Source organism: Melanerpes formicivorus, unplaced genomic scaffold (genome assembly GCF_026170545.1).
Source record: "Melanerpes formicivorus ecotype bairdi unplaced genomic scaffold, bMelFor1.0.p_v2 SCAF_33, whole genome shotgun sequence".
NCBI lineage: Eukaryota > Metazoa > Chordata > Aves > Piciformes > Picidae > Melanerpes > Melanerpes formicivorus.
Window position 1 is genome coordinate 5,055,993 of NW_027142385.1, and position 12,227 is coordinate 5,068,219.

Sequence of the window (12,227 nt, forward strand, 5' to 3'; positions counted from 1 at the left end):
CCTCTTCACTATTCTTTTGAGCGAGTAGTGACTCCAGGAGGATCTGTTCCATGATCTTTCCAGGCACAGAGGTGAGACTGACTGGCCTGTAGTTCCCTGGTTCCTCCTTCTTGCCCTTTTTGAAGATGGGGGCAATGTTTCCCCTTTTCCAGTCTGTGGGGACTTCACCAGACTGCCAGGACTTTTGAAATATAATAGAGAGGGGTTTAGCAACCTCATCTGCCAGTTCTCTCAGTACCCGTGGGTGTAACCTGTCGGGTCCCATGGACTTGAACACTTTCAGGTTCTTCAGATGATCACGAACCTGTTCTGCACTTACAATGGGCAGTTCTTCCTCCCCGTCCCTGGCTTTGACTTCCATAACATCAGGAGTGTGGCTAGAGGCCCTTGCAGTGAAGACTGAGGTAAAGAAGTTATTAAGTACCTCAGCCTTTTCCTCATCACAGGTGACCATGTCACCATTTTCCTTTCTGAGGGGGCCCACACCTTCCCTAGTCTTCTTCTTCCCATTAATATACCTGTAAAAGTTCTTAGTATTCCCTTTAATCTCCCTGGCTAGATTCAACTCAAACTCTGCTTTGGCTTTCCTGACCAGGACTCTTGCTGCTCGGGCAGCTTCCTTGTATTCCCCCTGTTCTACCTGTCCTTCCCTCCACTTCCTGTAGAGTTTCCTTTTAAGTAATAGTGTGTCCAGTAGCTCCTTGCCCATCCAGGCAGGCCTCCTAGCATTCTTACCTGCTTTTCTCTTTGTTGGTACACAGAGCTCCTGGACACAGAGGAGGTGGTCCTTGAATACTGACCAGCTGTCCTGGGTCCCTCTTCCCTCCAGGGCTTTGTCCCAGGACACTTTGGCTAGCAGATCCCTGAAGCGATCAAAATCTGCATGCCTAAAGTCTAGGGTCATGAGCTTGGAATACTTCCTCCTGATTGCCCTGAGGATGTTAAATTCAACTGCTTCATGGTCACTGCAGCCAAGGCCGTCTATGAGCCTCACATTGCTTACCAGCCCTTCCCTGTTGGTGAGAACAAGGTCCAGCATAGAGAACAAGGTCCAGCATAGAGAACAAGGTCCAGCATAGAGAACAAGGTCCAGCATAGAACACTAGCTTAAAAAAGACCATGATTGCTAACACGGAGAGTCTAGTTACCAGCTGCAGGAGGATGGAAAGAAGCAGCATGGGTTTAAAGTATAAATTGTAATATAAATGATCTTTAAATGCAGAAACTTACAAGTAGTCTCTAAGAGACTGTATTGAGTTTTGAAATGTTTCCCATACTCATGTTCTTTCAAATGGGGGAGGTGAGGGGGGAGGTATCCACAGAGATGCCTTCTGAATTCCAGATGCAAGAATTTGTAATTCATCCTGCAGGTACTGACAAGTACCTTGGTCAGAAAGCATGTGCTGTGCTTCTCTAGGAAATGTCATCCTTTTTCAAATTGCTGGGTTTTACTTGAGATTTTGGTGTCCTCTATGACTTTTCTGAGGACTGCATGTTTAGAACAGTGATGTTGCTTGAGTGGACATAGAGAATGAGGCACACATGCCCCTGCTGATACCAGTCACTTGCATCATATGAGTGTGACCATGCAAGAAAAGGTGTTTCACTCATTAGACCAATGCTTTGTCAGGCAAGAACTTTCTGAGCTTCATAGTGATTTTACTGCCACAACTAAGTACCAGGTCATCTATGGTTTGAATTAATTATTCAGTGTCCATGAACTGAAACTTGCTGTGGTTTATTGATACATGCACAAGTTGTGCTGGCAGAAGAACTACTTGGCCTCAATTTCCTCTTCCTTACACTTCCGTCAATCAGGAGTACTTGCAGTGAAGTTGGTGAGAATGCCTACTATGGTTTATGTAAAAGCCAAGCTTATTATTGACAGAATTAGGTACTCCAGTGGCCTAGAAATTATTGTCCTGAGCAAAAGGTCAAGATTCAGGAACTCTTCGAATCCAATCCTGGCTAATACAGACAGATTTTGTGAGCCTGTCACTACAGAGAAGTGTGCCCATCTGTAAAATGGAAATGACTGTTCTGTTTTGCAAGGGAGATGGCAGTTGGTTATGCTGTTATCAAAATATATAGTATGTGTTATAAATAAATACATGTTAACAATTCCACTTCTGATCTGTGTGAATGGAAGGAATAAAAGTTATATCTGCTTGTAAATCAATCTTTCAGGGCATGCTGCATTAGATATGTTGGTGTTCAACTAGTTACTTAGTCTCGTTAACTTCAAGTGACAGATCTGTACAAAAACGCAGTTCTGCCTATATACAGAGTGGGAGTTCTAGTGCTTGGTGGAAGTTGTGTGAACTAAGGAGATACTTGAATTGGTAGGGTTGAGGAAAACACAGGTACTACAGGTACCTTTCCGAAAGTGCTTGCTTTGCTTTTTCAGGGCGTCCCTCCACCAGTAAAACTGAGCACTGGAGCTGTAAGTGTTGACAATTCATTTTAGTAACAGTTACTATAGTAATTAGCAAATCCTCATAGAACATTTTCAAAGTTACCCTTTGCCACTGAGGCTTGCTGCTGCCACACTGTAGCATTTTTGCTGCCGAAGTTCTTAATACACTTTCCAACTCTTTAGTGCTCCACGGGAGTTTATTTTACCTTCAGCTTTCACTGTGTTCTTGCACACTTGGCTTATCTTGCCATTTCTTCCTCCTTCACAGTCACTTGTTATAGCTAAGACTGGAAAATCTCTCCCTTTAGGGTTGACTTGACTGGAGAGTTACCTTTCTAACAGAAAGTAAAATTCCTAGTTCCATACCAGGCTTGTCCAGCCTCTTCTTACACTTGACCTTGCATGTACATGGTATTTGCCAGACAATACAGTGATTCATTCAGTGGTGCATGCTATAACTTAGCTTTCTCCTTCATTTTAATTGGAGTTAAAAAAATATCAAAAGAAATGTTAACAGTGAAATTTTAAGATTCAAAGAAAGTATATTTATTAGCAAGGCCTCTCTTCGTTACTCGTGCTTCAAAACTGGATATGCAGCAGCTGCGTTTTCCTGAGGAAGCTATCTTCTACTTGATTAAGAAATCAACTGGATGCCTGTGTAGATAACTTGCTTGCAGATTTCCCCTTTGCTGTTCTTAGAGATGTTGTGTTTATTATTTACTGCCGGAGAATTCCGTGTGACTAAACTAGCTGCATGTCTTTATGTACAGGCAATCACAGAACTATCATCTTGGCTTTGTATATTGTTTCTTGGCTTTTTTGTTTTGGAGGCAATCTCTTACTGCATCCTTCTGCTGGGGAATGGTAATACGCACTTGTGGGCTGGGTGTAGATAAGTGCATAGAAAGGCAGTTTCTTTAGTGCTAAGGTCCTAGCTCAATATTCTCCAATTCCAGTTGCAGTCCTTTCTGGAGGTCAGAAAATGTGACCTCACATGTGCTGCTGTGATAGTTTTTCTCTTTTAAATGTTAAAGCACACGAGTGGATTAATATGATGAAAACTCAAAGCTAAATTGACTGCAGTACAGCATTTTCATCTGGGCAGCAGCTAATATTGGGTGATGACATTTTCTGTTCAGTGTAACTTTTGAAGTATAGATTGGACTTGTGGGAGTGGGGCTGACTGGTGAGCTGGGCCTTTGGCAGCTGTCGGTGTGCAGGTCATCTGCGTCCTCCTGCCTTCCCCAGCACTTCAGCTCTGCCATCTCAGGACAAAGGCTCTGCTGCTCCTTGCCAGTTGAGCCTAGGAAAGGTGAACCTCTTCATAATTGCAGACATCTACCCACTGGGATTGTTGGGCTCTGATATCACATTAATTTGCTGCTTTCTCCCTGTCCTATTGTCTTGGCCCAGCTGTCTGTTGATTTTGCATTTTGGAAATGTTTGTATTTATAAGCTGCAGTGCAGCACTATTGTCTTAACATTTGGGCTGACCCTAATTGCTATGACACATGTAACTAACAATGTTTTGTACTTTCAAGGAGTGCACTAAAAAGGTGATGACATACGAGTTACTGAATAAGGTTCTGTGCAGCTTGTGCAGTGGAGTTTGTGCAGACCTGATGTAGCACAATAAGCAGTTTTCCTGTGCTCGTGCTTGTTTCCGTCAGACTGGCCTGTCTCCAGCACTGAGGCTGCATCACACACTTGGGGTTCAGAGGGAGAGAAAGCAGAGTGCCAAACCTATCTCTCAGCTTGAAGAAGCCTGATTTGATGAGGCTTTGGTTTGATTTGGGTGATTTGTGGCAAACACCTCGTCGTGTGTGTGCATGTGTGAGGGGATGGAAAATGGGTGTAAAATAACAAAAAAATAAAACTTGCAGTTTACACTTTTATTTTTGTTTACTCTTCAGCCACAATCTGATTTATGCTTATTGGAGTCTTTGAACTTCAACTCCCTTGAAGAATCTCTAGTCTGTCGCTTTTTTGATGTTGTGTGAAGGGGGATGTGTGTGTGAGTGTGCCTGCGCTTGCAGGCTGTGGTGCTCTGGGCAATTTCACTCCAGAGCGCTTCCCGTCCTTTGTTTAACCTATGACCTGTGAAAACAAGAGTTAATCAAAAGTTCTAAGGTAGCTAAGAGGAAGGGGAAGTGTTTGGTTACAAATTAAATATGAGCAAGTCATAAGCCATAAATCTTCAGCAGTGCTACCAGTTGGGCTGCTTAAGTTGCATGTGGTTCAGAAAATTTTTTGGTTATAAATTCAACTCCTGTTCCTTTGGAGGGGGTGTTTAAGGGCTGCCTTGAAGAAAAAAATTCACATATTTTCTTTTTTCTTTCTGGCAGAGATCTAACCCCAAATTCAGGTAACAACATTTCTTCAGTTTAGTTTAGTGTTTTGGTTTTCCCCCCCCCCAACTTTAAGTGGTCACAATTTGACCTAATAAAAGCAGAACTGTTTCACTCTTGAGCAGTAAACACACAGAATAAGTGATGAAGTAAAAGTATTGAAGATGGCAGGATAAATTAGTTTTTTAACATATCTAAAGCTTACAGGATGAGAGAGATCCTGAATTCTGCAGTGATGAGGGAGGTGAAAATTGAAGTGAAATTGTCTACATAATTTATGCAATTTCATGGTGGATTGGTTTGTTTTATCTTGTCTTGCACCTCTCTTGAGCAAGAGCCACAGAGATCTCCATGTGTTGTAGTGTGCCAAGGTCTGCTTCAAATATCAGCTAATTTCCTCAGCTTCAAAACTGTGAAGCTTCTCTCCTCAAAATGGAACGTTATTCTTAAAATAAGAAAAAGAGGAGGTTGTGCTGCGATGCTAAACCATCATTTGGGAAACATGGATTAAAATAAGGATGAGTTAGCGTTAAACAAAGGACAGTAATGAAGTTCATTATAAGATACTCATGACGAGAGAAGGGAAAGCAAACAAATCTGGCTGCGACCTTTTAATTGTATAGAAGGTTTGCTGATGTTTGAACCTTGTGTGAATATGAGACTCTGTCTGGGCTGTTTTCATTAGAATCAGAGAAGCTATTTTTCTAGGTGCTGAGCCAAAGAATTGAAACTGGATTTGGATGGCGCACTCTCATGGGTGGGACTTGCAGACTGGTTATGCTGGGAGTATTGCTCCTTCGAATCTGTAGCAAGGTGTGGTTTAGCTGTGAACAGCCAGGCCCCGACAGGACAGAGAAACAAATCTTTGAAGAAAGAATGTACCTGAACATGGTTCAGGGCTCAGCATTGTCCCCGTTTGGTCCCTGCGCCACTCACTGCAAATGGTGCTGGGAACCTACTCTGTCCTCACCCACCAACGCTGGGGCTCTAAATGAACCAGAGCTATGGCAAAAGAGAAGCTGAGGTGACTTGTTTCTGTTCATTGCTTTTATCCTGATGCATACATTATAAACACAATAATACTTTAAAAGACATTAATTTTAATTCTGTAAATGCAGTTTTTCAGCAAGGTCCCTGAGCAGTTAAGGAGAATTGAAATACACCTTCATGAAATGAGTTTTGGGTTCATACTGCTGGGAGCTTTGCTGTCTTTTCAGACTCTTTTGATAGATGCCTTGCAAGGATTTGTTTACCAGGTTCTTAATCTCTACTTAGTAGATATGTTTTGAGAGGATTTCTTGTTACTCTTGTAATGGCTTTTAACTCTGCTGAAGTTTATTTAACTAAACAGAAAGAAAGGAACTTATCTTCTAGCTAATCCTTCTTGATTGTTTACAATATAATGCCAAACTTAAATGCTGTTTAAAGTGGTAATTGTCTTTCTGGCTCTATTCTAATACATAGTTTGTAAAGATGCTTAGAGCATATTAATTTAAATGATAATGCTGTCATATAACATGAAAAGTTAAGTTGCTTATCAGTATATTTCGATAAGCTACTTACATTTTACAGTAGCATTTGCAGGCTTCAAACAAATGTTAATGATGGAGTGCCATTCACTTTATCTGTCTCATATATAGCTTCTCACCTCATTTGTTACTGAAAGCTGTACAGTTGGGAACTATGGGGCACTCAATTCTTTATAGCTGTCAGGATGTAGTCATATTTTATAAAAACTTTAAATCCTGTCTAACTATATCAAAATAGATTCCATTTGCTTCAGAAAGCATCTGTGATTAGAAGACTAATCAGTGCATGCGTCACACAAGCTTGCTTTCCTATTTGCTGCAGCTGAGGGGAAATTCCTTGCTGGTATTTAAAAAGGAATTGAAATAAAGAGCTGTGCCATGAGACCCAAAATCATAGCAAAGCATACTGTGGTGAAAAGTAACATCTTAGCTGTCTGTCTTATTTTATGGAATGAAAATGTCATGTAATTGAAAAAGATTGGGCTTTCTGCATGTTTATCTTCCAGTTTTGTTTCTTTATTTCTTTTGTAAAGTGAGTGTGATGTCCAGTGGAAGCTTCTGTTAGGATACATCTGTATAATAAAGGCCAGCAGTCTTGAATTTATTCACTGACACTCGGAAAGTTAAACATTTGTGCTTTCTTTCTTTATTTATTTTTTCCCCAGTTACCTCCCGTGGTTTGAAGTCTTTTATAAGCTGCTCAATATCTTGGCAGATTATTCAGCAAAAGGACAGGTATTGTTCTAAAGTTTAAAACTTCTTTTCCCTGCCCCAGTGTCAAGTGAGGGAGAGAGGATGAAAGCAAGCTGGTTTAAGAAGTGCTTGTATGAGAAATGACCACGTGAAATACTAATCTCCATATAGAAGAGCATATTCAGCCAAGCTGAAAGATTGGCATCTATCTCTGAAAAATAAAAATGCTGTTAAATTGCTTTTGAGAAAAGATGGCAACACCTAGCCTGCTTTCATTTACTTACAACAAGTCTAATCCTCCCAGTTAGGTTGCTGCTTTGATTTGTTACTGTTTTGTGGTAACACTTGTATTTTGCATGTGTCTGAATCATATGCATTTGAGGTAGAAGCTCTTAGGATCAAGTCTTCATCTCAGTGTATTAAATATCCTCAGTTAGTGAGTTGTTGTTTAGAACTTGCAGTGGAAACCAGCTTGCGCTGAGCTGAGTAACTCTGCAGTGCACAGTTTGGTGACTCAGTAGGTTATAGAAATACATATGAAAAAAAGAAATAAATTTCAGAAACTCCTGTTATTAAACCCAGCTGTCAGAGAAAACTACATTTATTTCTGTTCATAGCCTAGTATACAAATCTATTTTCACATTTTCCTTTGCACTTGCAAGTTCCCTAGGCACCCAGTATCACAAACGTTGTCCTTCTGTCTTGGAGTTTAGCTTGTTATAGCACTTCCTACTTAGTATTCCTCTGTTTTTCCTCCTTATTTCAGGATAGCCAAAGGAGTGAGCTCCTAGAAACATTTCATAAACTTACCATCCCTGAGCCAGGAACCTCTGTTCATCTTGGAGTGGTAAGTAAAGTGGGAGAGATGTAAACTAAGGAGCTCAGTTTTCATTACATATCATAGTGGAGGAATGTCAAAAGCAATTCTCCTTTTTGGAACTTGGTACTCGGATGTTGTTTTCCTGTGAGGACACAGAGCTGTGAAATTCCCCTTTTCACATTTGGGGCCCTCTTTTTCCCTTTCGTTAACCTCCAGTGTCTTTGAAATGCTGTTCCCTGATTGGAGGAAGATTGTGTATATTCCCCATGGAAATTTCTCACCATATCCTCTGTGACCTGCGAGAGGTCACAGAGCAGCAACATGACATTTATTGCCCACACTTCTACAGAAGTCCTGAATCTTGCAAGTATGCAAGGGGGACAAGACTGGAAATCAGTCTCCTACCTGTCATAGCAGTGTTTTCAGTGTTAACTGTTTATTAACTGTTTCTTCTTCCCTCCAAGAAAAAACTTCAAATACAAAAAAGGATTTATTTAATTTCTATATCTTGTGAGAAAATTGATCAAAGAACAGTGAAAGAAGAGATGTGAAATTTTATTGACAGATTGATATTTTTGTATTTATTCTTTTGGAATTCTTCTCTTTTTGCAGAACAACCTTGTGTTCCAGGCTGTAGTAAAAAAATCCTTACAATGCACATTGCTGCAGTTGCCAATTAGTTGTTTAGAGTTCACATGGAAACTAGTGGTGTGTGCAGTCACAGTTCTCTCCCTCTCATTTCCTTTGCTCCTTCTTCTAAAGTACTTTTTGGCAACAAGCAGCTTACTCTCGTCACTTCACTCTGTAATGTCAGTCGACAGGTAACAGTTGTTTGGCCTTGCTAGGTCACCAGCTGGCGGTGGAAATGTCCCAGTCCTCTTGAGGCGAGCTCTTTCATGAACAGCATTTCTGTTTAAGGGGATGAGCTTTCTCAAAAGGCTACCGTCAGTTGGGATATTTCAGTTTTTTCATACCAGTGGTTTCAAGGAATGCTGCTGGTCTCCCCTTGTCTCAGGCATTTCATGGGCGATGAAGCAAGAAAGGATATAAAAAAGCAGCCAAAGGACTGTTGGCTGTGGTGTCTTTACACATTTTATTTTGGCTGTTTGCAAGCCTATTTTGGGGTTGGGGCGAGGTTCCTATATGTGATGCAATTCCATATACTATTCCTGTATATTTGCATTGCATCTCTTCAACCAAACTAAAACAGTGATGTATCAAAAAGCAAGGACTTGTGTTTATACATTTAGTGTCTATATTCAGTGTGGCTGTTGTGCCCGCTTGCTATTTCGGGTTATAGATTGTTCACGAAGCACTGAAATGTCTGAGAGAGATATATAAAAAAATAAGTTGTGCTGGTTGTGGAACTCTGCCAAGAATGTAACAGCCCTTAAAGCTTCAGCAAGTCATTAATAAGTACCCCTAAGACAAATTGTGAAAATCTTAAAAATAGTATAAGTTGTATATAACATTGATTTACAAAAGCAGTTTAGTCTCATTCTCTTCTTTCCCAAAGCCCGAAGGAAGAAGCATGAAAGTCATGCATGGTCAGCTATGAGTACTGTGAGCCTGGTCTCTTCAAATGCAGGCAGCTAGAAAACCCATAATATAATGGAATATGACATTGCAGGACCAATGTGCTCTTCCAAAATATGCTTTTTAAGGTGTATAAAAGTGACCTAGGACTTTAGTAATATTTTTCAAGTAAGTAGGCAGAAAACTTCAGGAAGCATTTCTCAGTAAATTTCCATGGCTTCGCCATTGTCTTGTATGAAACTTACTGACGCTGTAAGTCAGAAGAGGGCTCGATGTTGCTGTTGCTGTGGTCCATCCTGCAACCTGCAGTGGGCTGTGGAAAGATGGCTTGAATTATCAACTGCCTTGGAGTTTCCTTGGCCTATATCATATGTTGTGTGGGTCTGTCTGTAGAGACTCTGAAGAACAAAAAACCCTAATGTAACTTCGCAGGAGCATTTGATACTTTCTATCTTAATGAATTTCATATTGGATGTGTGATCTGAGAATCCAGCTTTTGAAACCCATGACAAAGTAGTCACACTGGTAGTTGGTAACAAATGTTCTGTCGTTTTTACTTAGCTGAGCAACTGCTGTTACTGATATCAAGCAACAAATATAGATTGCTCTTGACAATATTGCAATAATTAATATTTGCTCTTCTATTTTTTTCCCAGCACTCTTACTTTACTGTGCCTGACACCAGAGAGCTTCCTAGTATACCTGAAAATGTGAGTACTCCAGAGGACCATGTGCTTTACCGCTTCTATTTAATATCAGCAACAAAATAGATAACAATTCTTACCTCTATGTGGCCTAGTAATAGATAACATTCTGTAAAATATTGTTAGATCTTGAACATCTAGGGACCTTGCATTAATGGTGTGTTGTTAGCTGCAGTTGCTCAGGCAATCATTGTTTCCTTTGGGGTAACATACTCCTTTATAGAATAGAATTCAGGTGACAATTTGCACTGGTGGTTAAAAGCTGAAATGTGTTAGGATAAGGTATGAATGGCCTGACCAATATGGGTAGAAAGAAGCAGGTCTGCAAATCATACAGAGAGGCCCTTTTGAAAGAGTGACATGAGAGATCAGTAACAGTGATCCCTTTTGGACAACTTTCTGAAAATGCCAAGCACACTGCCTTTCTCTAGGGTCACTTTTTGGGAGACTTTTAAAGCCTTACGAAGTTGTCTTCTATGTGTTTCAGCATGCCTCAGATTTCTAGCCAGATGATAGGTCTGTGGAAAGACAATGCTGGCATTTGTTTCTCTTAAATACTCTTTAATATTCTCCTGTGATACCTCTTAGCCTAATTTCTGTGCCTGACATCCCAGTTTTCTCTCTCAGCATTTTGCAGTCTGCCTTAGTGCCATATACCTTAATTTATGGCATGAAAGAAAGAAAGAAAAGGGAATCGTCAAGACATTTCATCTCATTTGTGGATGATTTGTATAGCAGATAACATTTGGGGCTTTTTGTTTCTGTTTTAAAACATTCTTGCTAGCTTTTCTGTGTCGTAGACTTTTCATACTGAGACGTAGCCTGTCAGTAAATTTAATAGATGTGTTCTTTCTTCTAAGGTGCTTTATTTCTGTAGAAATACGATATATTAGGAGTAATTCAAGAGTCAATTCCTGCATCTAAACCAGCTATCAAATCCTGCCATAATCCAGCTATGTGGTTACTTGTTTATAAGGTTTATATTTCATGTTCATCTCTTTCATGTTAATCATCTCAAACTTCAACAGTTTTTGTCTGATAAAGCTCAGATCACCTGGAGAGCAAGGAAGAAGTTTATTTCTGTTTTGCAGGCTGGTAAACTGAAAGGCAGAGAGAAATAAGCTAGTAGTGATAAGAAACCAGTAGCAAGGATTAAAAGTAGATGATCTAGCTTTGGCTTGCTTTAACTGATATGGAACAGCTCAATAGCACAATAGATGGTAAAGTCAGTATAGCTGTTTTTATGCTTTGTTGGTTATGTCTGCTGGTGCTGTTCCCTTTATATTCAAAGATGAGTCAGCTTCCCAAAACATTTGAGCAGGAGACATGATGAATGCTCAGGAATCAAAGGCTGTTATAAAGGCAGAAGCCTTGGGCCAGGAGGAATTGGGAACCCTTTGAAAACTGAATGCTCAACCTTCATGGCTGGGAGTGCCATGTGATACTAAAAAGCATCCTCTTTGAATCATTGAGTGGTGCTGATGTGCCTCAGAGGGAATGCGGCTGGCTCGATGTAGGTATCCTGTGCAGTGATGGCACGTGAAGGATGGGCTCGTGGCAGTGGCTGGGGTGAGCCAGGGCACCTCTGGGAACAGAGGTGTGGGAGCATTTCAATTAACAAATATTTATGCCTACAGTATACACTAAAATTTTGAAAGCTAGGGTTTCTAAGAAAAGTATTTAAAATCAAATCCACTGGTCCAGCAGTCGTAGCAGTTGACTTGCTGCTGTTTCTCAAGCATTTTGTTTATGCTTTCTAACGAGTATTGTGAGGATTTGTTCTATTTGTAGTTCATGTGGAACTGAAGCAAATGAGAGAATAATACATGAACATTAAATGAGCATAAATCTTCATGGATTTTTAATCAGTTGGCCTGATTTATTCCAAAGTCTACATATCTTATCAGTAATTATGTTTTAAACCCATATTAGCAAAAGTTTTAGCAGTGCCAAACTTTGAAGTTGTGTGTAATGGTTAATGGAGAGCTGCACAGAACTCTTATCTGGAATGTTAACAAACTTCTTGAAATTATCTGACTTTGTGTCAGATCAATATGTTTAATGAGTCTCAAAAACACTTAGCATGGACACTTTTATGTAACAGTTAAGCATTCACCTTTTCAAAAGACTTGAGTGATAGGAAGGATTTCTTAACGCAGAAGTAAATTGGGTTCCTTGCAG

The 12,227-nt window shown here is 40.2% G+C and overlaps 1 protein-coding gene across 11 annotated transcripts in view; it reads left to right on the forward strand.

Moving 5' to 3' along the window:
* Positions 1-12,227, forward strand: part of DENND1A (DENN domain containing 1A) — a 202,798-nt gene that overhangs the window by 80,518 nt on the left and 110,053 nt on the right. For all 11 annotated transcript variants that reach the window (XR_010989502.1, XM_068155776.1, XM_068155777.1 and 8 more), the window contains 3 exons: positions 6,959-7,028; positions 7,753-7,833; positions 9,999-10,052. Coding sequence is in view for 10 of the 11 variants with exons in the window: in XM_068155776.1 (XP_068011877.1) it covers positions 6,959-7,028; positions 7,753-7,833; positions 9,999-10,052 (205 nt within the window). In the remaining variant the exon portion in view is untranslated. The remainder of the gene's footprint in view (positions 1-6,958; positions 7,029-7,752; positions 7,834-9,998; positions 10,053-12,227) is intronic.